The 27,503-nt window shown below is 46.9% G+C and overlaps 1 protein-coding gene across 1 annotated transcript in view; it reads right to left on the bottom strand.

Annotated features, from left to right (window-relative positions):
• Positions 1-27,503, bottom strand: part of ASPSCR1 (ASPSCR1 tether for SLC2A4, UBX domain containing) — an 837,953-nt gene that overhangs the window by 321,445 nt on the left and 489,005 nt on the right. Inside the window, exons 10-12 of the mRNA XM_085617557.1 lie at positions 19,637-19,703; positions 11,108-11,170; positions 9,228-9,280 (exon numbers count right to left, since the gene is read on the bottom strand). Coding sequence (XP_085473683.1) covers positions 9,228-9,280; positions 11,108-11,170; positions 19,637-19,703 — 183 coding nt within the window. The remainder of the gene's footprint in view (positions 1-9,227; positions 9,281-11,107; positions 11,171-19,636; positions 19,704-27,503) is intronic.

The raw sequence follows: 27,503 nt of genomic DNA, 5'->3' as shown, positions 1-27,503 counted from the left end.
TGTGGACCTGAACAACCGGGGGCTTGCTATGCGACGCTCCGCCCCGAGAGGGGGGGTGTGAGTAGAATTTCAACGGCACGTGATCGTAAAAAAGAATCACTTGGGGGGCAGCACTTGCGGGTCGTTCCCGTGCTGCCCGGCTCATCAGGCGGGCAGGTGAAGTAGATGGCCACCTGCCCTTGGATCGCCCGTAAGATAACCCACCTATTACATATACTGGAATTATGTAATAAACCTGCAGCATTTGTTACCCACTTACAACTGTTTCTTGTGTTTTCATTGGGTAACCTAATTTGGGGGAGGGGGGAAAGCGGGGTGCCCCTGGGGGTACTATGCGTCACGCAAGCGCCCGAATTCTACATGCGGGAGCTTGCGGGTCACCAGGCCTGCTTCCCATTAGGTGAAACACAGCCCCTTTGACCTGGCCGCCGCCTTATTTGTTGGCCAATGTTTGCACTTCCGAGGGACTGGGGATGTTAGAAGAGACGGGGATGTGGCAAGGAGCCCCTGCTTAGTGTTTGCTGTGCCTCCCGGAAGGGGGCGATCTGCACTGCCCGAAACGTCCTCTCCCCCAAAAATGAAAATAGCAGTCAGGTATTTGTTATTCTGGGTGGAAGGGCCACCTCTGGCCAGCGACTGTAGGGCGTACAAAGCGTGTCTAGATTATGTAGGTCTTCTCTCAAAAGTGTGCAGGGGGTGCCAATTAGAAGCAGTTGAAGAAAAGTATTTAAGCCGGTATGTATGTAGTGAATACTATGTGAAGGCATGTCCGTATGAAGTGTGTTGTGTAATTTATCTGATATGTCATTTATCGGCGTTGTGTTTATTTTGTGTGTTTAAGCGTGTGGAACATGCGCGTGCGTGCACTCTGTCACGTGTATTGCGGTAATGTGTGTGTAGATGGTGTTTCTGTGTGTATATATATTAAACGTAGTGTGTGTGTAGTTGTACATGGTGTTTTTGTGTGTGTATATATGTTAAACGTAGTGTGTGTTGTGTGCCGTTTGTGTGTGTTTTATGTGTGTGTTTACGCGCGTTCATGCACTGAAAGTGTGAGTGACCACTTAGGCCCAAGTGAGGGCACTCGCACGCACGCACGCCTCCTGAGAGCACAGCGACTGGGGCTCCAGGCCCCTGCTACAGGGGAGGGGACCAAGAGCAAAGCAATTAGCGAGGGCTGCCAAGTCCTGCGTCACAATAGATCAGTGACCCAAACCCTCCACTCCAAATACCCCTCATTATTAAATCAGCTTTAATGAAGCCCTCCAACCCCATGCATTTCCATGTTAATAGAACTGCACCTACCCGCCACAATGGGAGGAATGCCTGAAACCTGAGCGCTGTCTGCGGATTACAAAGACCCCTCCTTCAGACCGGGCCCTTCGCCTCCAATGCAGCCGAGACACCCTGCTCCAGAGGAAGCCGAGGGGTGGCAGCACGTCTGCGCCAGTCGCGTCGGAGAGGGCTGTCAGCCGCCTATCAACCATGCTCCTCATATCATCAACTCTAACATGGCTGCGCAGGTCTCTCTCATCTTACCCAGCGACATCTCCGCTTCCTATGGAGAGGTTATATTGAGTGGTGTGGAAGGCAAAACTGCAACCAGGAGCAGTGAGGGGACTGAGAATAACTTCTCAGCAGTGCTCCACATTTCAACAATTCTTTGCGCAGTTCTTTGTAACTTTACACAGTTGCATCATTGCTTCCTGGGGTACATTATGGTATGATAAAGCATGTTAGCAACAAGGCGCCGTAGGCAGGGCTGAGAGCTGCTTCTCAGTCGAGCTCTGCATTTCAACAATTCTCTGCAGTCTTTGAGTAGGTCTCTATAACCTTACACATTTGCATCGCTGCTTCCTCAGGACATGGTATATTGGGCTATGGGGTAGGCATACCTGAAACAAGGCGTCACAAGGAGGGGTGGTACGTACTTCTCGGCCCTGCTCTGCATTTCAAGAATTCTTCGCGCACATCTAGTGGGTTGAAGGTCACATACACTGCAAAGTCCGCACTGACGCTAAGCAAACGATTGGGGGGACGGGGGAGCATGTTATCTCAGTCCGTACGGGGACAGCTAGTAACAGCATGGCGTGCTGGGGGGCGCGGGCACAGGAAACGTTGTCCTTAGTGGGAACTTAAGCAAACAGGACCAGTCACGACTTACAACTGGAGCCTGCTTCCCCAGCGACACTAAATAAATGTCCACTCGTGTGTTTAGAGACAGCATACTGCTCAGACCAAAGCAAACAATAAGAGAGACAGGGCATTCTGGTCCCGGAAGGCCCTGCAGCACAACACAAGAGCACAGACTACCTAAATTCATTTGTTACAGTTTGTAATACAACGATATTCATAAAGCCGTTATTATTCTTTAAGTTTTGAATTAAAAACAGGCACAGTGTGGCGCACCATCATTCATCCCGTGTGTCTGTGTCATTTACTATTAATGAAACATTTCCTCCTCCGCCCGACCTCAGCACGAGGAATCACGTTATCTGATCTTTTTTTTGCTAAGTGAATTCCACAAATGACTTGCTCTCTAGCGCTTCGATGCGGCGATTCCGAGCAGGGTGAGTCATTTGACACCCTGACCTCCCACCCACGTGTCCCAATGAACGCCCGCACGCCACTTCAGTAGCCGCACCATTTTAGTAGTGTGGTGTTTGGAGTGAATGTATGTCGTTACAACGAATTCCGTTGTAACGCATGCCTTTACCACGCATGCGTTACAACGGAATGATATTTCCTCGCATAATCTTTACCACGAATATTCCTTTACCACGCATGCGTTACAACGGAATGATATTTCCTCACATAATCTTTACCACGAATATTCCTTTACCACGCATGGTAATGGAATACTCTTGGTAAAGGTTATACCCCTCCCCTGTACCCTTACGTGATCCCCCTTCCCCCAATACTTTTTATAATTACCCCTGCCCGTTACCCTCAATTTATATATATATATTTTAAATTTGTTTTTCCCTTACCTCTTCACGTCGTCTCTTCGTTCTTCCTTTGACTGACGTTATACGTCTTAAATTTGAAGCGTCATTTCCTTTCACATAAAACGGCGTCGATTTCCTCTACTTCCCTACTTTATTTCTTTTCTCATTTTTTATTTTTGTGGGGAGACCCCCCCAAGCCCTCTTTTTTTTCTAATTTTTGCCTTTAACTCGCGTCTTCGCCGACACTAAAAAAGGACTAAATGGGACGAGGAAGAAGACGTTCCAGCTTGCGTGGTAAAGACGTTCGTGGAAGGAATACGCGTTGTATAGACGTTTACGTGGTAAGTGTACCGTTGTAAACGTAACGCGTGGAAATGCCTTCGTGGTAAAGGATGTTTCCCGTTTGGAGTGTATGCCCGATCTGAAGTACAGAAGCCACGTGCGCCCCGCATACAGACTAATATTGTGCGCCCAAACGAGGACATTTGCCAGTGTTCATCTGTCTCTAATGGCTGCTCTATGTAAAATAATAAAACGTAAAATAATAAAATGTGTATTTGTATAAGGCACGCTTGCTCATGCTGGGAGTCTTGGCGCTATCCACACCTAGTTGTTGTTTATTGGGCAAAGCACAATGGTACGTTCTGGTGCAGTAGTGCTGTAAAAAACGTTAAATAAACAAATACATAAATGGCATATTTACACCAGGACGCGCATTTTACGTGTCTCCTTGGGACCCCACAGCTCCTAGTTGAGGCACTAAACAGGCTTCTAGGTGCACAACTACTCCCTCTGCCGACTGGTGGCGCGGGCGCGTGTACCCTTCCATGAAACTGGGTGCGGTGTAGAACACACATTTAATGAAAAAAAACCAGTCCCAACACGTACTTGTCGGCAGTGAGTGGGGGGCGGGGCATGCCTCAAGAGAGGACCGCCGCTGTTCATTACATAAATATAAATCGACCAGAGGAATAGAAAAGAGGCACTAAGAAAATAAATAAAGTGTTATTTATAAAACCAGCATTATACCTGTTTATTAAATAGCTTACTTATAACAGTTGCTAACTAGCACAGATTTAATGCCTAAAAAGTGTCTTTCACTGTTTTCAATCGACCCCCTCTAAAAATCGGAACATGAGCCAAAATTGCGGAAATCTGCCGGGACCGCTGGTGAAAACCCAGGACTGTCCGGGCAAATCCGGGACGCCTGGTCACCCTACCTTAGCGTGGAGGGAGCTCGGCTTCGGGCTGCGAGTTCACGCTGGTCTTTTATCTGCACCTCGGGGCCGGCCGGCCGGTTGGACAGGTCCTGAGATGGGAGAGGGGAGGAAGATGGGATGCCACTGATTGCTAAGAAGCAATGGGTGCAAGTATGTGTCAGCTGAAAAGATTCGGATGGCAGAGGAGGACAGATGTTTGTATCCATTTTGAATTATATACAACGCTTTCTCCTTGAATTGCATTTTTTAATTGTGCGCATCCAGAACGTAAACCAGTAGGATTCAGGGCTGCGGAAGTTCTGTTTCCTTGTTCCTTTGTTTACTCCGCCGTCTTCGGTGGATCGAATACTGGGACCTATGGAGCTCTCCCAGTTTGTGTATTCCTTTATTTTTGAGGCGTATATTAGTTGGAACGAGCATCAAAACTCTTTACAAGATAATACGAATACTTGATAACTCTCATAACAAGAAGCACACAAGACGTCAGCGGTTCTTTCACTTAGTTGCTTCGCTGTGAAATAGATCCCCCCCAAAAAAAGAAGCTTGCGAGTGGTGCGCGCGCACCACAGCGAGCCATGTGGTTTCAATTATCGCGCCCGTGTCTGGGCACGATAATTGAAACCACATGACGGTGGTGCACGTAATAGACACCAATAGGCCATGGGCGGAGCTATGCGCCCACCTTTGGCCTATTGCGTGCTCTCTTTTTGAAAAACACGCACGCAAAGCCCAATAGCGTGCCACAAGAGGAAAAGCACACGCTCGTGCGTGTGCCATTCCTCGGTCAGCTACTCAAACCCCGTTTTTCACCTACTAAATGTCTCGCGCTGCGCGAGCACTGCTATGCACTGCAACGCTAGGCGCGAGACCTAAAAATGGCACCTCTGTAAAGATGCTCTCATGTTATCATGTAAAATAGCTATTGTTAAAAGTGCTGCTCACCAATCCTCCCAAGATGAAGTGGCTCAAGGTGACATTAGCAAACCAAACCGCTAAGAAAGCTGCTCTGTCCCCAAATTCTGAAATAACAATGTACTTTGTGCAAATTACTCTATTTCCTTTACCAAAGATCAAAGACTTGTCTGTCTTAAAGAAGAAAGCACCCAAGGCTGGGAAACAAGCGTGGACTGAAAGGAATTCCGTTGGAGAGCAGAGGGACAGCAACCAGAGAGAGTGGTGGACTTGAAATTACCTCTCCACAATTGGTCAGTTTGTACCATAGTCATGCCAATGTCACAAGGAATGGAATGATTCATGCCACAGTTACTCACTGGTTTATACCCTTCTCTGCCTTGTTTGTCAATCAGTATTTTTATTCCTGTGCCACTTGCCTACAGTATTTGGAAAGGGATTAAGACTGCTCCTAATGCCCACCTACCTCCATGTGCCTTGGGGCCGTGCGTCCACCCACAGATGGACTTTAGTGTGATGCCCAGGTGCTGTTGTTTTGCCTATGCTTTTGGAATCGTGTGCATGTTTTCTGGTTGGATTGAGGCATACCCTTGTGTGCATACTGGCACTATCATATTAGCGAAAAGACTGCTTAGCGGTTTCATACCTAAGTTTGGGGCTCCCCTCCGCCAGTCTAGAAACAATATGGATTAAGAAACCATTTCACAGTGCCTATCACACAGAGACATCAGGCAAAGGGTTATATATGATGACATCTTGAAAAACAAGATAGCTAAGATTTATGTTGAAACCTTCTTTAAGTGGTTGGCGCACTATCTTTGGCACTCTGATAATTCAAGCTATTCCATCTCAGTAAACTAAGCTCGGTCCATACAAAATAGTAATGGTGCATTCCATGCTGCTTTCATCTTGCACTCCAGTGTCATCTGATTCCCTCAAATTGCACTTGAAAGATATGGTTCTGCAGTATTGCAGGCAACAGATTGGCTGTCTTGCAGTTTCCATTCCCAAGTTCAAGTCGCTTTGCCTGTCTGATTGAAGCTTGCCACAAACTGCAACCTAGAAAGTGAGTCTACGTATGTGTTCACCAGCAAAAGTCTGCTCTGCAGCCTTAGTGGCCCAAAACAAACACCCCTCTGATGTTCTTGACTCTGTTCTACATCCTAGAGAGCAAAGAATTTTGCTGGGTGAGTTCCTCTCCCCTGCTAAATCTCTGCAATGTGGAGTGCCCCAGGGTTCGGCCCTTAGTCCGACCCTATTTAATCTTTATGTGGCACCCCTTGCCAGATTAGTAAGATCGCAGGGGATGGAGATAGTGTCCTATGCTGACGACACTCAAATTATGGTGTCTCTTAGCCATTCTTTGAGTGTCTCTGCCTCTAGCTTTAGGGCCTGTATGCAGATGGTCGCGGAGTGGATGGTGCTGAATTCTTTAAAACTCAACGCCGATAAAACGGAGGCACTCGTGTTCGGAAAGGATCAAGACATCTGGTCCAATGAGTGGTGGCCTCCGTCCCTTGGAATTTGCCCGACTCCTTCTTCTACGGCTAGGAATCTGGGTGTCATTTTTGATACCTCACTCGCCATGAATAGTCAGATTAACAGGACCGTGGCCACGTGCTGGGGAGTCATTAAAATTTTGAAACGTATCCTCCATTATTTGTCTCCGCAGGCACGTAAATATACAGTGACTGCCCTTGTGGGCTCCAGATTGGACTACTGCAATGCACTATATGCAGAGTCCAATAAATATCTGATACAACGTCTGCAGGTGGTACAGAACGCTGCCGCCAGATTCGTGTTAGCTCTTCCTAGGGACTCCTCGGCAACGCTGGCCAGGAAGAACCTGCACTGGCTCCCCATCAGTTTTAGAATTTCTTTTAAACTTCTCTGCCTCACTTACAAAGCCGTGCAGGCTGGCCCCTCAAATGCTCTGGGGTCTCTGCTCGCCCGTTATACTCCCAGTAGGTGTCTGCGATCTTCAGACGCTAACCAACTGGTAGTGCCCCGCTTTAAAAAAGCCAGATGGGGGAGCAGAGCCTTTTCCATTGTCGCTCCTCTACTCTGGAATGGCCTTCCTCTGGAGATTAAGTCATTACCCTCCCTGTCCTTGTTTAGGAAAGCTCTCAAAACCTGGTATTTTATAAGGGCCTATCAGTAAGTTTTCCTGTTCTTCCCAGTCAGTTCTAGTTGTTAGGCGCCTTGACGCCCATTGGGCTAAGTCTGCGCGATATAAGTTTATTTCATTCATTCATTCATGTTCGCTCCGTAGGGTCCCATGGTAATTGGATCTCCCCCTTCAGTCCACTCCAGCCACTGCAAACAAACTACAGAACATCTGGACCTGTTGAGCTCTCATCTACCGCCTCACCTTCCTCTGCCGGACCTACTTCATAGATCAAGCTCATTTTAAGGCTGCGAGGAGGGGTCTAGGCTGCTGTGTCTATATGAAGTCCCCTTCTCCAAAATGTTACCTCTCCTTCCCACTGATACCAACACCAGCAACACAAGTAGACTTCCCGCAACTGGATCCTGCAGTGGGTTTGGACTGTTTTGTTTGCAGCAAGTCTTGTTGTTTGGATGTGGTGTGGTACAGCACCGAAGTAAGGGACGGCGAGTGCCTCGAAGTGAACTGTACCCTGCTGACTGCCCACCCACTGAACTAATGCTTTTGTATCAGAACACCTACGAGTACTTGTTGAAATGTTGAATTTCTTGGTGAGCATTGAAATGTCTTTGTTCAAATTCTATTCCCCACTGAAGGCTTCTATTTCCGTAATCCGAGAATTCCGCTTGCTGCTCCTCATCTTGTCTACAATTCCCTACCCGGTAAAAGGATCATTCAGCAAACATCCTAATGACAGCACTTATGATGCTCAGAAAGAGTGTACATTTGCTGTTCTGACCTTACCAGACACGTTTGTAGTTCTTGTTGTACTTAAAATTCTTTTATGAGTCTGTATGTATGTCATTCATCGCCTCACTAACAATAAAGGTTTATCCCACGTAGTTTTCACAAAGGCAATTATTGTATGGATAGTGACCCTGATTATGAAATGGAAAAATGCATTGACAAAAAATTAAATAAGTCTTTTAAGCAATTCTTGAATAGGCCATACTGCTGATGACATATATAGCTCCCTCTCTCGGTTCTCATAAGAATGATGTATATCTGCGATGATTTAACCTTTTCGGTTTTAGTGACCCTTCTTGTATTAGTGCTTGTTTGCAAAGGTCTATAAAAACAGAATATATTTATTAGAATTCAATATTAGAAACTCACTGCGGTCAAGGGAAAATCTTTGTTGTTTTATTTCGTGATATCATGTTTTTTCATATTTTGAGTAATAAATATGCTCAGTATGCATGCAAGAGGATTCGTCTTTGACATGTGTCCATATTTGCCCCTGGTACAATTCTGCCCCACTAATAAGCAGAATAGATTGTTAAACAGTAATAGCTGATGAGAAGGAAACATTTGTGATGGTGTTATTAATAATAAATCCATGCTATATATTCAATAATTAGTATCTGCGGAACTGGCATCAACAATAAATGTTACCACTAAACTATCTCAAATACATACTGCTAAATGTGCTGCCTAATGTACAGAAAGCACGCCATCATCATCAAATAGCCATAGACTTGTGTCAGAAGATTGCTTGAAGTGCTAACGCCTTAGGGTGCCAGATCAGTTCACTCAAGGAATTAGACAGACTGCCTTGGGTTCATCAGGTAGGCCACCTCAATGCACAGCTAACTTCACAATGTCCAGTAATCTGACTAATGTCCATCTGGTCTCAGAAACCACTTCTATCAGACCCCAGAACACATCTTCTCCATCGCCTAAAGATGATTACTTTTTCAAAGGTGCTGTAGGTTTCTCACTTACGATGCCCTAGTCTCCCCCAACACACACAGTGATTGTAGGGGTCTGCGTGCCACAAACACTATAGAGCTGTTACACAAACTGAGGTATGTACAAATTAGAAAAAATCACACTCAGTGAATTGCTACGCAATGCAGATAGAAAGTCTCTTCAGAACATAGTGGCACCTTCTCAAACAGTAGGCAGCATTAGAGAAAGCGATGGGGAAGTTACTGTGGAAACTAAGGTGATGGTGAAAGCAAACAGTTTACCTCTTACCTGGAAAAGAGTCTCACTCTCATCATTCAGGAGGGTTCGGGGAGGTGTGATGACTGCAAAAAACAAGGAAATGATAACGTGAATAGATCAAGAATACGAAGCAATAATAACATAATTCATTAGATAATTGTCTTCCATATGGCATGAAGCAAACACAAGGAGATGATGGACGGAGTGCTGATACTTTTCAAACACTCACCCCCAGTCACAGATCTGGGTTGAATCCATCATCATTCTTTAGCTCACTTCGCCACCCCAGTTCAGACACAGCTATATGCAAATCAGTCTAGACCCAGTGCCTCATGGGAACAGTTCAGCCCGAACTGCCAAGCCATGTCTTCCCTGGACGGGAAACAAGCATCCTGAGACTGGTTTTGGGGAAACACCCCTCATCAGCCAGGCTCATCAGCAAGGCTAGCTGGAATCCAGTGGCAAAGTGAGCAAAGGACCCACGTCTGGGCATACCCTGCCTATTTAGGGCGAACAAAGCAAACACAAGGATATGATGGCTGGAGAGATGAAACTTTTCAAACACTCACCCCCATTCACAGATCTGGCTTGAATTCATAATCATTCTTTAGCTCACTACGCCACCCCAGTTCAGACACAGCTATATGCAAATCATTCTTTGCCCTGTGCCTCATGGGAACAGTTCAGCCCGAACTGCAAAGCCATGTCTTCCCTAGATCAGAAACAAGCATCCTGGAACCGGTTTCGGGATAACACCCCTCATCAGCCGGGCTAGTTTGAATCCAGTGGCAAAGTGAGCAAGGGACCCACATCTGGGCATTCCTAGCAAACACAAGGAGATATTGGATGGAGTGCTGAAACATTTCAAACACTTACCCCCAGTCACAGATCTGGGTGGCATCACTCATCATTATTTAGCTCACTTCGCCACCCCAGTTCAGGGTGGGGGTGAGTCCTGAAAAGTTTCAGGGCTCTGTCCATCATCTCCTTGTGTTTGCTTCCTTATGACATGACCAGATGTATCTGCCCGGGTAGGGGTAGCTAAAGGAATTGGTTACATGTGGCTAACAACAAAAGGCACATCAGCACTTGTATACCGCTACGGTCAGCAATAACTCAAATTTTCCACCATGCATACCCCGTACCCCTGTCCCAATTCAGAGCCATCAATGGCATTGCTCTATGAAGCAAGTTCGACACATCAACAAAATCACAAAAGCAATGTAAAAACACTACGGTCCAGATAACAAAGAAACTGATACTGCCTTATGTCTTGTCGACTAGCACCTCCCATTAAAACCCCACGGTCTTGTTCTCAAGGTTACAGATTTAACAAAATCAACCGCCCAATTAAAGGCAAAACGAAAACTCTGGGAATCTCAGACTCTAGATGACTTTCACTAGAAAGATCCAGTAAAAGCATGGATTAATTACTCATTTATACCTTTAAGCTAGAGGCCCACACCACACGAGTGGCTTCTCATTTCCTCCACAGGTTGTTGGTCACTTACTAGTTTGTCACTTCTTTGGACCCCATCTCTGTATAAACAGCTTCAAACAACTTACAGATCAGAAAAATAAATTCTAAAACCATGCTTATCTCCCCGATAGCTGGTACCACAATGTCAGAATTCAACGTGCTAAGCCCATGGATGCAATTCCATAGGCGTTGCATTGCATATAAAAATCCATTTTGAACCAGAAGATAGAGCTATGCTACAAAGGAGACAAAATACTGCGAGGAAACAAAGTGCCTGAAACCAGGAGCAGATGCGAGGAGCACAGCCCATTATTGTTGCAGAGGGTTGAGTTGGGCAAGTGAAGACGGGGTATGGAAAGGGCACAGTAGAGTAAAGATGTAACACAAGGGGGGACGGCGAACAAAATGGAAGCAAAGATGTAATACTCACACAGGTAGAATGGCACAGAAGAATCCTCTAAGTGGCTTTCGACAAAATCCTTCAAGGCACGAACTGTAAAAAAGTCCGGCAACACAAAGTTAGCATTTTATCAGAGCTTCTTGGCCAAATAAGTACAACGATAACAGGGTTTTACAAATGTGAGATCTTAAGAATCCAAATGACTATACCCTCTATGTTTTTATTTTTTTACTTTTACATATTGCATCACATGAATGGAGGATTAGCAGTTTAATTAAGCAATGCAGTTAGACAACATATTTCCCTGGGCCCCTTGGGGGTGGGTGGTAGTTCTAAAGCCTCAGGCGTAGTTATGTGGCTCTCTGTAGCTAAAATGTGATATGAAAGTGGGTCTCGTTGCCTTTCTGTTGAGGAACTATTCGTCTGGAAAAAGCACCGGCCTTTGAAACTACTGGTGTGTGTGGTTAACTGGGGGTTGGAACTTGAGGTGGTCATACCTGGGCGGACTTATGATGCCTCTGCTGACACCTAAAAGTAAGGATCATTCTGACTTTGCATGCATCTATGGAGGGGGGTGGCGGGGAGATAGGGGGACTCCAGGCGTGTGACTCTGTTGAGGCTGAGCTTTATATAGCCAGCCCTATACGGTCGGGGCGTTGCCGGGTCCCGTTTCCAGACAGGTAGCGGGAGTGACTGCGTCCAAATGAGTGGGAGGGGTGCTGGGGAGGAAGGGAGACATGGGTTGTGTAGCCTGACTCACGTTTTCTGGTGTAGTCGGCAGCGACAATAGTTGCTGAGCGTTGGCTAGGTGATGACGGAATTGGTGCAATATTGTTGCCCATTCCATTGAGATGTGTGTTCTGTGTGCCTCCTCTTGCCTAATTGCGTCTTCCTCTGCTGAGCCCCATTTTCGAACCGCTCCCTCCCAGGCCGCCAATTGGGGTCCCTCTGCGGTTCTCCAATGCATCGTTATTTCTCTCTTTGCTAGCAAGAGGACCAGTGACACAAACCATGTTGGTACCTTAAGAGTTTTACACCTGCAAAGATCCCTCTGGATTCCCTATCATTTTCCAGTAGGGCTGTATTGTGGGGCATAGCCAGGGTGTGCTCCCATTCCTTGTTATGTAGTGGGCGTCCTATCTCCTCCCCCACTTTTGCCTCAGTGGGGCGAGTGCCGGTGGCGGTTAGGTCTCGGTTTGCCTTGTAAAGCCAGGTTATTAAGTGCCGCCCTGGTCCCATGTGAAGGATTGTGTGAAGTGCTGGATGTGTCTTGCCCCCCCCGATAGACCCCAAACGCAGCGGCTGCTGCGGACTATTTGTCTATGTAGTAAAAACTGCCCCGGTAGGAGGCCCATCTCGTCCTAGAGCCGGTCGAACGGTAGCAGCTTACCCTCCGCAAATAAGGATCCTACCTCCAGGACTGCATGCACTGTCCAAACCAGCATTTCTCTAGCCGTGTAGAATCTGTCGCCTTTAAGTATACCGGCTAACGGATACAAAGGGGTATAGAGGGGAGTGTCACCCGAGATGCGGTGAAGCAGCACCATGCATGCCTGTGCCATCCTTACCCGCAATGAGTGCGTCTCTGTCGGACGGGCGCCCGGGAGGAGTAAGCGACATAAGGCTGGCACTGTCATGGACCCCCCACTCTGAGGCAGTCTCCGCTAAATGACGTCCCGCCGTCCAGCAGGATAACCACTGGAGCTCTGCTGCTAGAAAGTAGGCCTCGAAGGAGGGAGCTCCCAGTCCCCCTTGATCTATCGGGAGTTGCTAGTTCTGCCAGGGCCGCTCTTCGGCGCCCGCCACCCGCCACCCCATATAAGGGAGCCCAATAGGGTGTTAAGCTCTCGGAAGAAGGAGTGAGGGCGAGTAATAGGGGTGTTAGCAAAATAGTAGAGGAATTATGGCACTAGGATCAATTTAGCCAAGGCCACTCTAGCTATAGGGGCCAGAGGCAGGGTTCTCCAAAAGTTCACTTATGCTTTGGCCCCCGCCAGAGCCCTGCAATGATTTCCCTCGAACAGATCCGGAGGGGAGTGATATGGTCTCACGCCGAGGTATCACGGGGCGCCGTTGCTCCAAGTTATACATGAGCTCCCAAAACTTATCTCTCGTGGGGGGAGGTTTGGACTTAGGAGCTATATAGTGGATTTTGCCAAATTAACTTTGAGTCCCGTTGCAGCCGTGAAGTCTGCATATAGGGACACTATGTGTGTGGTGCCCGCTGTTGGGATGCAACCGGATCGCCAGAGGCTCCATTGCTAGAGTGAACAAGAGGGGGGAGAGGGGACACCCCTGGCGGGTGCCCCTATCTAACAGTAAGTGCGAGGAAATATGTTTGCCCAATCTGACTCTGGAGGTGAGTTTCGTGTATAATAGTTTTACATACGCCCTGTAGACCGGTCCCATTCCCACCCACCGCAGTACTTCAAATAGATATGGCCAGGTCAGGGTATCGAATGCCTTTTCCAGGTCCAGGTCCAAGCAGGTTGCCTTAGGGTAGAAGCCCTGGGCCTGATCCTGAACCTGGAACAGTCTGCGGATATTTTGGGATCGTTTCTGCCTGGCACTAACTCATTCTGGTCCGGGTGTAAGCGGTGAGAGTATCGGGCCCAGCCGGTCCGCCTATATCTTGCCTAGGATCTTACAGTCGGCCGAGAGTAATGTAATCGGCTTGTACGAGGCCAACTGCACGGGGTCTCGGTCGGGATCGAAATGATGAGGGATTCCCTCAACGATCTGGGTAGCTCCCCTCTTCAGGGGCCGCCATGTACATTGTGGCCAACTGCGTGGCAAAGACGCTATAGTATTCCAGGGGTAAGCCATCCATCCCGGGGGATTTGTTCCGGGCTAGAGCCCGGATTGCTTGTTTCGCATCCGAAGACGTGATCTCCGCCTCAAGGATGCCTCTGTCGTCGATTGGGATCTGGGGTATTGTGAGAGCGTCGAGGAATCTATCGGCTATCCTCTGACCATCTTGCATAGGATTTTAGTAAATCATTGCGTAGTAATTGTGAAAGAGTTGCAATATTGCTGTGACTCCTCCAGACTGGCCACATGTCTTGGGACTGGCGGGCAATCCAGGCAAGAATCGTTCACGATCTGTCACCTTCTCTAGGTTTTTTGGTTGCATATACCTTAAAGTTATGTCTGCTAAGCACTCCTTGTACACCATCTTGGCCGCCGCGATCTGGGCAGAAGTCGCAGACTCTGATTCCTTAGTCACAGCTGCCAGCTTAAGCTCTGGTTTTTCCAGGCTATGCTCAAGAGCCCTGTGGGCCCCTGCTATCTGCCTGATGCAAGCCCCCGCATGACTACTTTAAAAGCGTCTTGGAGGACACTGTGTTGGCATTATGAAAGTAGTCTGTGATGCTGGCTTCGGGATCGTGGCTAAATACTGGGTTCTCTAAACACTCCCACAGTAATTTCCGGGTTGGTGGGTGAGGCGGCCACCAGCTAAGCGTTTAAAGGTGCACATCATGATCAGAGACCACTCTTCCTAGGTAGTCTGTTTGTTGGGTCATGAGAAGTATTGTTGGCGAACAGAGAAACCAGTCAAGGCGCACTTGTGGGGAATCGACTGAAAGGAGTATGGCCGGGAGGTTGGGTTCTGACCCCTCCAGACATCTGCCAGGGACTAATGCTGCGTCCACAATCGAAACTGCTCCGCATGCCCCCGAACAAAAGGTGGTGTGATCGGTCCAAGGATACGTCCAGTACACAATTATAGTCATCCCCCAGTATCCATGGTGATGAAGTAAATTGCGCTAAGACTGTTGATAGTGAGTCCCAATAATGTCCTGGGTCAACATTGGGGGCGTAAATGTTGCCTAAAAGCAAGGGCTGTCTGTCTACGAACCCCTCCAGGAATGCATACAGACCCTCCCTGCCCGTCACTCTGCGGGTTTCTTTAAATGGGACCCCTGGCCTGAGCCAAATCAGCGCCCCCTGGACAAATGCAGAGTATATGGTAGCACAAAAGGTGCCACGCCAGTACCTTTGCACACTGTTTAGTTCGGTCTTTGTGAGGTGCGTTTCCTGCAGCAGGAGAATCTGAGCTTTCTGGCGCTTGGCATGAGAGTAAACTGCATATCACTTCCACGCTGTGCGCATTCCTTTGATGTTGAGGGTTAGTAGGCTAATGTCTGCGTGCGTTAGCATAGTTCCGCTTGATTCCAGGGGGCAGAGGGGTTGTGAGTGGAGAGGGGGGGGTTTTCTGCACCCCGGCCGTGTCCTTGATTCGTCTGCATGTGTTGTTGTCGGGTGATGGCGTCCGCCCTAGGTGAGGATATGCCCACAGGTATCGGGGGTTACTGGGGTAAGAACTAACTGCATTCTGGGAACCTAGTCCCAACATTTAGGGTCTACCATAACAGGCGATACGTCAAAACTGTGCTTACGGCTAACGTCCTAATGTATCGTAGGGGGGATTTGAAGTATGGGGTTCTGTGCCTGTCGTCTGCTATAGCCTATGCTGTCGAGTGTGGTGGCAGCTGGGCTTGGTGTGCCGGGGGGGAAAGTGCGCAGGTTTTTGCTTGTGCTGCTGAACATAAACGTAAGTAAGAGTGTCACCGAGGATGACTTATAGTCCAGGGCAGTGCTTCCTTTCAAATGAGGGTGTCGGCTGTCTGGGCCCTGGATATACTCATGTCTCTGGAGTTGTCCCTGGATGAGATGTGTAGGCCATCCTCCCTGTCCGAGGTCGCCGCAGCCATGTCCATATTTGCTGCAGCCTGAGGTTGGGTGGGCCTGTGGTCAAGCTCTGGCTGCTCATTCCTCGTCTTCTAGGGCCTCTTTTCCCTTGCGGGCATCGGCTTCACGGTTCTCTCTGGCTGCCTGCTGCTTCCCAAATTAAGCGGGTGTTGGCTTCTGCCCAGTTGAATACTGCCTTTGGATTAGTCCAGGAAGAGCATCACCCTCTTATCTTCTACTTTTTTTGTGTTGAATAATCTTTATTCATTTTACACCCAACACAACATACAGCTGTAAATACGTCCTATTAAAGTACAAAATATAGTGCATTTCCATTTGCATTTTTGTGCGCACTCGGTGGGGGGGGGGGCAAATAGCCACGCTCGGCAATATTACCAACCAATGACACCATTAAGTCACTTCAAAGATTAACAGCAGATGTTACTGTACGAGAGAATGTTAAAACATAATGTGAAAGGGAAACACTAATAAACTTGATACCACCTTGCTAATGTGCCTGTTCTACAAATATCGTAAGTATATACCCGCTTAATGTGCTGCCTATGCGGAATGCAAGCTATCAGGGTCTTGCTGTAGCAGGTACTACTATGGGAACAGAGCAGAGATGGGGATTTGCAGCACAGATGTTGCGTTATGTGTGGGCGCGGTCAGGCCGGGCCGGAGACCCTCTTGTCTTCTACTTGAAGCAGGCCATGTTGTCTGGCTGCCCTCAGCACCACATCTCAGTCCCCAAAGTGGAGTAGTTTTAGAAGTAGTGGCCGCGAAAGTGGAGTAGTTTTAGAAGTAGTGGCCGCGGGGGTGTCCCTGGAGGGGGACGCCGGGCCGGGAATCTGTGAGCCCTCTCTACCGAGAAGACGGGCGTAAGCTCGTAATCAGGGGTAAACGATTTGAACCAAGTTTCAATGTACTTCTCTGGGTGGGATCCTGCTACCTCCTCCGGTAGGTTGATCATTTGAATATTACTGAAGCAGGATCTCCCTTCTAGGTCATCCTCCCTCTCCTCCAGCTTGGCTATGCAAGTGTGAAGGTTTTGTAGGTTGTCTTGTTGTGATTTAAACAGGGGCTGAAGGGTGGCCAAAACATTTTCTCCGTCTGACACCCTATCTGACACCCTATCAGTCAGCATCCGATGATCATCCCGGAGCAGCCCGAGATCCGAGGACAGGGCAGGTATGTCTGGATCCGGTGAAGGCAGGTGGCGTTCCGGGGCCATAGTATGTGGTCCAGTTGCCTGTCGCAGACATCCCATGGTCTGCTCTTTCGTGCTACGGGATCGTCTACTCGCCCCTGCTCCCGGGCAACTCAATGCCCGCAGGCCTTTGTTTCAGTCTTCGTACGGCCGCCGTCTCCTCGGGGGCCACATGCCAGGGCATATGTCCCAGAACAGCGAGTGAAGACAGCACGGTCTCCGCCGGCAAGCCAGCCACTCAGTCGCAGTGGCGGGTGGGGGCTTCCACCTCTCGTATCTGCTCCACTGGACTCAGCCCACGCACAGGGCACCAGGGACAGTGGCGTCTCTTCAAGAGCAGGTCTCCACCCTCCACGCTAAGCTTGTGAGCTTACTTTGTCCTGTGTCGCACCCAGGGATCTATCGTGTGGTGCAAGATGGCCAGCACCCACTCTCAGTTCGTCCTCAGTATTTCAGGTTCGCACTCGTGGTTCGGAGGGGCCTTTCTTATTCTTTCCTCCCCCCACTCGGTCTTATCCAGTGGTCCCTGCTTCTGTCACTGGGCGCTTAGTGACGAGCATCTTCTTCCAGCCCGGACTTGATTGGCCCCATGGGTCCTTTCCGCGTGTTCCCTTCTTGGATGTACCCACAGGTGTTGGACGTGGGGAGGGCTACAGGTAGGGCCACTCTCTTGCCCCTGGGGGACTGGTCCATACTTGGGGCGCCTGGCTGAGCTGCGGTGTCCGGGGGGGGGGGGCGGGGGGGGGGGGGGAGGGGTCTCTGTTCCTCGGCTTCTCCTAGCGAGGTGTTCGCTGGTGCCCCCCTCCTTGCATCACTGACGGGCCGACTGCCTAACATCCAACAGGTCTGGGGAGGCTTCTGACCTTTCGCCTTCCCTGCTTCTGCCTCCTTGGGGGGCTTCCAGTACTCCAATAGGGGCTCTCTTGGTGGAGGGGGCCGCCTCGCTATGTTAATGGGTTTGGCCAGGTTGCTGGGCCCCGGGCCTCGGCGCTGGCCGGAGTCGGCCTTCTTGTTTCTGGTTTCCAGAGGGGGTGTCTCTGGGGCTTACATCCCTCTCCCCCCCTTCTGCGCAGGCTTAGTCTTCCACTCAGGTTTTTGCGGTGGGAGAGGTCTTCTTAGACAGCCACCAGCGGGCTCGCGCAGGCCCAATCTCCTAGTGAAGTGTTTAAAGATGTTTCCGCCACTGGGCTTATGCCTCCGGCGCGACGCTCACCTGTACTGTGGTTGCAGGAGTGTCTTCGGCTCTGCGTTGGGTGGGTGTTTCGCTCCCTGGCCCTTCGTCTCTCCAGGGGGCCGCCATTTTGAGTTGAGTGCCGCTGCAGGGATGTGCGCCTTCAGTGCGCCGCTCACCCATGTTGCTGGCGCTTCCCTGGCTCAACGATGGGCAGATGCCCGCTTTCCGGCCCGCTCGCATATAGGGCGGCTCACAGTGCAGCTTAGCTCCTTGGCTCTTCGACTGCCCGCTGTTCGCCTAGGGGGCCGCCATTTTGGTTCGCGCCCACCTCGGCGTCTCTTTATCATGTTCACCACCTCCTGGTGGCTGTTTCTCCGTTTGTGGCCACGACACAGGATGCCAACTACCTGTGGCTCCTGCCTCAAAACGTCAGAAGGCCCCGCCGACCAGGATAAATCAGCGTTTTCAAAGGCTGGTGGCCGGAGCTCTACTCGAGTGCGTCCGCCATCATGGCTGGCGTAACCACGCCCCCATGCCTATATCCTCTATGATGCTGCTGGATCATATCCGTAATTAATATCCACTCCTATATCTCCCCCTATATCCAGTGGTAAAAGACCCCCTTCATGGAATCGTCAAGTGGGAAGCCTCTGCCCAGCACATTTGAGTCAAGCAAAGAAGGTACAGGGTTCCAAACCATCACTGCTTGTCCAGAGAAAGCAGCTAGTCTAATTTTAGCATTGCTCAGCTGTGCTAGAGGGATCACAAGGACTTGGAGCAGCAAAAATGTTGTAGCAAAAAAAAAAGACGCAATGGAGGAAGGCAAATGATTGCACACGTTTTACAAATTTTATAACTAATTAATGCATTGCTTTGATTTACCTGCCTCAGTTTCGTTAGGTTAAATAAAAATAAGACCAAAACCATTATTATGTCATTACAATGCAAGTATGCCTGAATAGAAGTGTACCAAGGAAAGAGTAGAGATGTACCATCTTGTAATGTGATCCCTTCAGGTAAGGTTTTATTTATGTGGTCTCCTGTAACAGTTTCTAAAGGACAAAGAACTAAACATTTAGGTTGGTGGAGGCTGGTACCAGGACCATGCTATAGCTTGCTATGGGGCACCAGGTGAAAGGCCTTGGGAGATGCAGCAGAAGGAAGAATGTCATGGTCATTTGTCAGAGGACAGGATTTAACCATATTAGGAATGTCAGACTGGTCAAGGTGAAAAGAGTAAAGGAGCATACGAAAAACTTTCAGGAGTGCTATGATAAAGGGCAGTGGGATGTAGCGGGTTGTCAGAATAACGAACAGCCGGGGTGTGCCAGAGTAATGGATGCCATAGAAGCACAAGAACAAATGATGTTTAGGGTGCATTAAAATGGCAGCCAGGATTACTTTGATAACTGCAATCATTTTAAAGGATATCATGGGGGCCACCAGAACATCTGATGTCAGCAGCTGCCAGGGTGATGCTTACTGGTTTCCTCTGGGTGGAAAAATCCCTGCAGGATGAATCGGTCTGGAAAGAGCACCCGTAGCACCACCTGTCAGGTAAAATCAAAAGGTAAAATAAGCGACGGCTCCAAGCTGTAGTTAATGCCATACAAAACACTGCTCTACACATACAGCCTCAAGCATCACAAGCCCACCAAGACGGCTTCCTTTGCAAGCTATGCATACAAGCCCGCCAGCCACTGCTGTGAAAGTTAATTTCCTAACCTCAAAAGTCATTGTAGTCACTATTTCTTGACCTGTTTAATTAAGGTACTCTGCATTGGGATGAGGAAAACCTGAGCAGAGGGAGCCCCACTGGGTTTGCAGTGTGTTCAGTGAAGACCAGTGGAGTGTTCTATCCACTTTATGTACATATTACCCACACAGGTTTCCCTACACCAGGAAACGAGGGGTCGTACTTCAATCTCTACCTTAAAGTGTTCATATGATTCCAAAATAGTTTTTTAAGGTGATTGGTTTCTTTCTAAAGCTGTTGCTTGTTACAAACTAGTCAAATGTCTAAGTTAACATAGAACCCAACAGGAGCACAATCATTTGCCCTGCAAGTTTATATTGACTGCATTAATGTCTCACATTACATTTACTTGTGAAGGGGAGGCCTAGTTAATTAAGTTCCACTCTAACTGGCCTTCCTCCAAATGGAACAAAAACACATTTTCACATCCAATAAATTGTTCCTGCTCTGGGAGCAGTTTCTACACTTCATTGAACCAAGAACTGGCAGATCCAATGTGGGTAGGCCAATGCTAATTAACCTACTGGTTGATCAGGCATGTAAAAGATACTGCTTCTAAATGTTTATTTGAAATCTGACATTACCATTAAATAGGTCATTTAATTTGAAAATTTGTCTTTGAATGACTATTTTAGCTGTTTCCAGTCAAAAGTTACAAATTAAAATGTATTATCTGTACTTTGACATTTTCTAGAATCCAGCTACATCCATGATGGTTTTTGTGGGCTACTTACTGGATAACATGCCAGCATTAAATTGCACATGTTTAACTTTAAATATCAGACACATCACCCTGTGGGCATCAAGGTGTACTCAGGGGTTTCATTTTCATATCTAAAAGCAGGGTTATTTTGACAAATTAGACAGCAGGGTTTTAGGCAGCTGCAGTCATGCTACCTATGGTAGGCCTAACATCAAGTTTTGCATGCAAACCATGTGTATGGCACCTCTGGGGCTACAGCCCACAGCTGGCATTTAACTTCCATGCCATGGGTGTATGTCCTATACCACGTACTTATAGGTTAGTCAAATACATCAAAATAATACAGAGGCAAAAGCAAACAAACTCTTAAAGTATACCAAAAAGCTTCTCAAGAAGGTCTCAAGGTGCTTAAGCAGGGAAAAGGAGCAGCCATATTAGTACCCCCCCAAGTTCAGGAAAACCAAAACTATGGTCATAATTCCTTGCAAGCACACAAAAGGACATACAAAAGTTCTTTGTACAAAGGAAAATAAAGATGAGTTGCTAGAAGACTTCTGACAATAGTTTGCTTACACTCTTTTGTGTACTTGCTAGACTCAATGAAAAAGGTTAATATGTCATTCTGAGGGATACTTCTAACCAAAAATTCCTCATCTTCTGGATATTCCCTAGATGCCACACTGGATCCAGAATCTTTCAAGCATTATGCCTCCTTGCCAGTAGGTGGCATCCTACGGCTCTGCACAGACATATTCCGCTCAGGAAGTGGCATGCAGAGCCGCATATAAGCACCACTAAAGCGCGCTGTTAGTTCCTTTATTTTTGTGCCACCAGATGCAGATCCGGAGCTACACCTCAGCTCTTCCAGAGAATAATTTTGCAAAATATAACTTTAAATACCAGTGTGCAAGAGACAATGTCACCCTCTCAAACCATAGGGTTCCAATCCTACCACCAGCAAATATCTTTTACAGATCTCCACCAGATTTGTCTTTAGTGCCTGGGATCAAAACATTTATAAAGAAAATGTTAAAAGCACAACAAATGATAATGTATAACAATTTCTATCCCTTCCCTCTGCATGTTCCAAACAACTAAAACCTCACTTTGAATCTACATTCTAATGCAATTTATCATACTCACAGCATATAGTTATTTTTGCAAGTAAATATACCAATCTAACTAGTCCCATCTAAAAAATATACGTGGCTCAAAGACCTAATCCTCTAAAATAAGCACAATTCGATAACCCCTTTAGTTAACATATTTTACCAATATTCAGTTCACCTTTAATCATTGATCTTTTCTACCAATCCTATTAAAAACAAATAATGAATTGAAATGAAGTCATCGGCTCATCATTCCCCTATCAACTAAAGTCAGCAATTTAAAATAGATATAAGTAACCCTTCCTTTAGTTTCCAGCTATACATGCCTTTTGGCATCAGATGTAGAATAACTTTGGATTCTTGCTGCCTTAGAAGTAATTCCAGAATCTCTCTAAACTCATTTTAGTGATTTTAAGTAACTTCAAGAATGTTAATCCTTTGGATTGCATTTTCATGTAAATAAAATTTAAAAAAAGATACAAAGCCTCTTGGAAACTAGGATCTGAATGTGTTATATCCCTTATGTGTTTTAGAATGTGGATCTTAAAATAGTGTTCCGTGAACAGTGATCAATTTGACGTGCATTATATTTACACAGCAACGTGCACAAGCACTGTAATTAATAAAACATCACAGACATTTCATAAGCAATATATATATCAGTTGATGGGGGCAGATGAAGACATCTTAGAATAAAATGGTTACTTACTTGCAATCCTAGTTCTGCATTGGAGTAATCTTGTTTGAAGTCATGAACATTAAAATAATTACACGCACAGTGCAGGGACCATGGAACACTTAAGCCGCATAATATTTACAAAAAGTGTAAAGACTAGTATGTTCCATGCTAAAGAGTATCCTCTAAAGCCCATCAAGGTTGAGGTTTTTCCAAAATGAAAAATAATAAAAAAGGCTCTTAATTCAAAGCGACATTGAAGCACCTAAGACTAAACTGCTGCTTAATTATGTATACAAAGAATTGAAAAACACAAGGCTGGACAGGCATACCATTAATGTAGTTCAAATGCCTTTCAGAAATCTAAAGGCTTCCGTTCACAGAAAGCCTTGCACTGACAAGCTGCCTCTCCAAGTCAGTTCTTGAATGGTGCCGCAATGCCTTCTGTAGTCCTAAGAATTTAGTGCAGGTCTTCTACTATCCATCCTACTGGCAAGAGTGTTGCCTCTCCTGCTCTCATCTCCACCCCTTTTCTCCTGGCCCTAGGTTCACGAAGAGCGCTACATAGAGCATCATAAAAGTTCTTAGTGTGTCTCAATCAAGACAATAGAGTCTTGTGAATATATGAACAGATTTTCAAGTGGATGCCTTAAACATCTAGTAAGATATTTCTTAACCGAACAGTAGTGGTTGCTTTGCTTCTGGTGGGATAGACATTAGGCCTTAATGGCAGGGTCTTATTAGTTCATTGAAAACAAAAATAAATGCATGATACAACCCAAAGAGAAAACAACAGCTTCAGGGTCACTATACCTGTATGTATTCAACCAAAATGATAAAGCTGATGTGACTTTCTTACTAATTTGGTTTGACCAAGATAAAAATGCACAACCCTTCCAATATCTAGTGAGTGAAAAGAACGTTCAGCCAACATTGCCAGACTACTGAAGAGCACCGCAGGGTGAATAGCCTCATTAGTAGGACATTCTGAAACCACTGAGTAGAAAAAAGGGGTGATTATGAGTTCTCATTACTGTCCTACTAGAATGGAAAACTGTAAAGGATTCGACAGCCAACATAACTAGGGGAAGTCACATGTAAAGGTAGCTTTTCATGGCAGATAAAGCAATGAAGCATTGTGGATGGGTTTAGAAAGACAGCTTGGTAATTTGAACAGCACTAAATTGACCTATTAAGGACGTAAAGGTGTGTTTACTGGTGGAATAACCACCATTAAGCCTTTAAGGGAAATTCTTAGTGAGTGGAATATTGAAAAAGGAGCCTTGATTCAGCTATTGTTTTTGTACGCTGGTATTGCTGGACCTTAACTGAGAACTGGGTATCAAGTACAGCAAAATTTGTTGACACCACAAACCAAATATTTTGTACTTGAAGAATACGAGGTCTTCCTTGAAGGTCTTTTCACGTCTTTTAATCAATTCATGCAAGATTGTGGCAAGCTTGAATGCAGGTTCAAACGTTTGGTTTGCATGGCAGCTACTGGTGTAGGGACATTTGTAGGTCTGTGAATCACCACTATCTGGGCCATTTGGAAGCAAATAGTACTAATGTTGCTTTTGAGCTCTGCTGCATCAAAATCACAGCTGGAATTAGAGAGAGTGGAGGAGTTGGGACGAGAACGTCCCCTGGCTTCAGTACTAAACCACATGTATTTGGTATCATGTTTTTTGAGCCTAGCATCACACTAATCCAATGTGTGCACAGAGACCTAGGCCTGCCACTTGACATAAATAAGGGGAGGGGGCGTGCAGCTCCCCTCCCCAACATCTTTGGGGCCCTGGGGAAGCTATCCTCCAGGGCCTTTTTTTTAAATTTATTTTTTAAAGACCATGGGGTATCCCAGGCATTTAAAGCCTCAAGGACCCCATCCCCAGGGCCAATAGTGACTTGGGTAGGGGGGGCTACGTACCTCCCTCCCCTTTATTAAAAAAAGTATGGGACCAATTAACTTATTTACATATGGCAGCTATTGGAATGTTACCACGGAAAGCCATGGAGCCCCCATTTATGTGGGTAGAGTGGTGCCTGGGTGGTGCAGGTATTTGTCTTTGGCATTAGCACAGCAATCTTTGAATGCATTTAACTAGTCCCACTGACTATGCCCGTTTTGGAGAGAGCATGGACTTTGTGTTCTTTGTGAATAAGACAAAAAGTTGTTGTGTCTTGCGAAAGGACTTTGTTCCATCTATCAAATATTCCAATTTTTTTTACTAGGATTAGAAAACATTTGAAATTCACAAAAAAGACATGGGTTTTGCGCCACGCCCTGAATACACACATCTCGACAGGCACCACACTTCCTGATTCCAGCCTGCCGGAGGCGCAGGTCATGATGGGAAATCTTGGAAAGGGTAGCATATCTCGCATATACCGTACCCTCACGAACAACGGCCCCACATCACTGGACTCGCTCAAACTTTGCTGGGAAGGTTTGTTGGGCCCCCTTGAGGATGAGGACTGGTGAGATGCCCTTATGGCCCCCCAAGACCGGCACTGCTTCTGCCAGACTCCGGCTCATCCAGATCTACTACCTCCATACTGCATACCTTACCCCGGAGCGACTGCATAGAGCAGGGCTGCGTACCTCGTCTGAGTGCATATGCTGCAGGCACCTACCAGCAGACTTCTACCATATGGTCTGGTCTTGTCCCCGCCTCATCAAATACTGGGAACAGATAGAATCCAAACTCACACCCACATGTACATCAGGACCCCATGCGCCTTCTCCTGAGCGTCATGGATGGTCTAGACGGCTCCAGAGCAGATAAATTATTCCTGGGGATGGCCATCATGGTGGCCAAACGCGATATTGCCAATGCCTGGAAGCAACCTGACCCAACCCCCCCCCCCGCAATAGCTAAATGGTGCCGAGGTGTGCCGCTCAAGAGAAGCTCTTGTTCGAAGCCAGAGGCTGCCCTGCCAAGTACCAGAAAGTATGGGGTAAATGGATGGACCAACTGGGTTAGTTGGGTGATGGGGATAACTTCTTACTTCCGACAGACTGCCTCACAATGTCTTACATGAGAACCTGTGTACTGTACTGTGCTGTTGCTGCTAACCTTCTCTTTGTTTTCAAAAGCAATAAAAGTTAATTATCAGAAAAAGACAGGGGTTAAAGATGGGATGTGATTGAGAAGACTTTGTGTGTGTTTGCTGTGCCAGCTTGGCCTCGGCTGCGCAGACATTGGACATTCTCGAGTTGTAGTTGTGTTTTTGGTTTGTCATTAGTGCACCACTTTCGGATTGATGTGTTGTGCTTGTGACAACATATGTACTTGCAGGCTACTTTGGAATTCATGTAGCTTGCGCACCTCTGTGCCTGTGCATGGTCTTCTCGTCATGCTCACTGCACTGCATTGACTGTGGCTCGTCACTGCTCCGTGCACTACCTTTACCCTTGCATATTATAGAAGGTAGAGCATGGGAAATTGAATAAAGTGGCAGAACATAGTGCATGGTGAAGTGGCGAGTAGTGGTTGGTGTAGTGTAGAGGGTGGGATGGGAGGACTCTGTGCGGAGGTGCATGGGTGTAGATGTGAGTTGTAAATGTGACATGTTGGTTTGAAAGTGATGCCTTAATGATAGATTAAACGTGGTGCTGTGACTTTGGAATGTCTATTGGTTGTGTGGTTGGGGTTAGGTTTGTGTAGCAAACATGGGAGGAGTTTTCCTGAATGTGGCTTGTCTTTAACCTTTGTGTTTTTTTCTGCGTATGTGTATATTTTGAGAATACATTGATATTTAATTACACAATATTATCACAATTTGTTTTGTAATATTGTAACGTGATAGTTTAATGACTGCTTCTTTTAGTTGCCTAGTACATCTGATTTGCCTGTTTCGTTCTTTTGTCAGAGTGTCGGCAGTGTCATCATTTGGGTATTTTGATTGATTGGGGCTGTGAAAAACATTAGTCTGGACTGAGCTTGAAGCCGAAGCTCTGGGTTGACATTTCCACATTTATAGTGTTTTGTGGGTAGAATCATCCAGCATGGATTATAGTTCTTGCAAATGCACAATTGTTTAGTGTAACAAGGGAGTGGACTTTATCTGTGAATTAGTTGTTCTAACTTGAGCAGTTGTAGAGTGTTGGTTGTGTGGATAATTTTACACATGAGTTTACTCTGGGGTTTCAGGATTCATGAGAAGATTTTCTTTTAAAAGTAAGAATTCCTTGTAGGTATTGAAGTTTGTTAGAAGATAACAAAACATAGATGAGCCTAAGCCTGTGCAATTGTCTGCCTCCTTGTGCTTTAGTCCTCCATTTTAGTAAGGCAGAGCACACGTGTTTTGAAATCATCAAACTTTCCCTGCCTCAGGCTTTATGTTTCTCTTGCCCTCAAACGCCCTCAAACGCTTCTCTTCCCGCCCCCATGTGCTGCATTTCTCCTCCTCTCCTGGCTCAATTTTTTAATTTGAAACTCATACCCAAGCTTCTCTTCTGTTGCCCCTCCCACTCTCTGTTTAATATTCTCCAGTTTTTACGAAAGATCTGGTACACCTCGGAGGAACTGATTGTGTATTCTGTGATCATTCTTATTGATCCCTTGTCACCTTGTGTTCCCCCTATCCTAGGAGATCTTGTCTATGTAGGCAATCTGATTTCCTCACTGCCTCTTTTAGTATCCCCTCGGTTATGTTATGTTATGTTATGTCGGGTATTTATAGAGCGCGCGGCTACTCCCAGGAGTGTCCCGGCGCTAAAATAAAGAACACACACCCGAACAACAGAGGGATGAACCAGAGTACCAGGCAACAAACTGCTAGTTGGGCCGATTAAAGTTGGAATAGCCATGTCTTAAGCATTTTTCTAAAGGCAAGCAAATCCTGGGCCTGGCGGAGAGACAGGGGGAGGTTGTTCCATAGGCCGGATGCAATCGCCTGAAAAGAGCGACCTCCGACCCGCGCAAGACTGATTTTCGGCCCAAAAGTCAGGAGTTGAGAGGAGGATCTCAGAGTACGTTGAGGGACATAGCGGGGGAACCTATGTCTTAAGTAAGGCGCTCCAATCTGATTGAAAGCTTTAAACACAAGAACCAAGGCTTTAAAATAAATTCTCTTCTGAACCGGCAGCCAGTGCCAGGA

This window comes from Triturus cristatus, chromosome 7 (genome assembly GCF_964204655.1).
Source record: "Triturus cristatus chromosome 7, aTriCri1.1, whole genome shotgun sequence".
Taxonomy (NCBI): domain Eukaryota; kingdom Metazoa; phylum Chordata; class Amphibia; order Caudata; family Salamandridae; genus Triturus; species Triturus cristatus.
The sequence above is the reverse complement of the archived record's forward strand: the minus strand, read 5'-3'. Positions and strand labels throughout refer to the sequence as shown.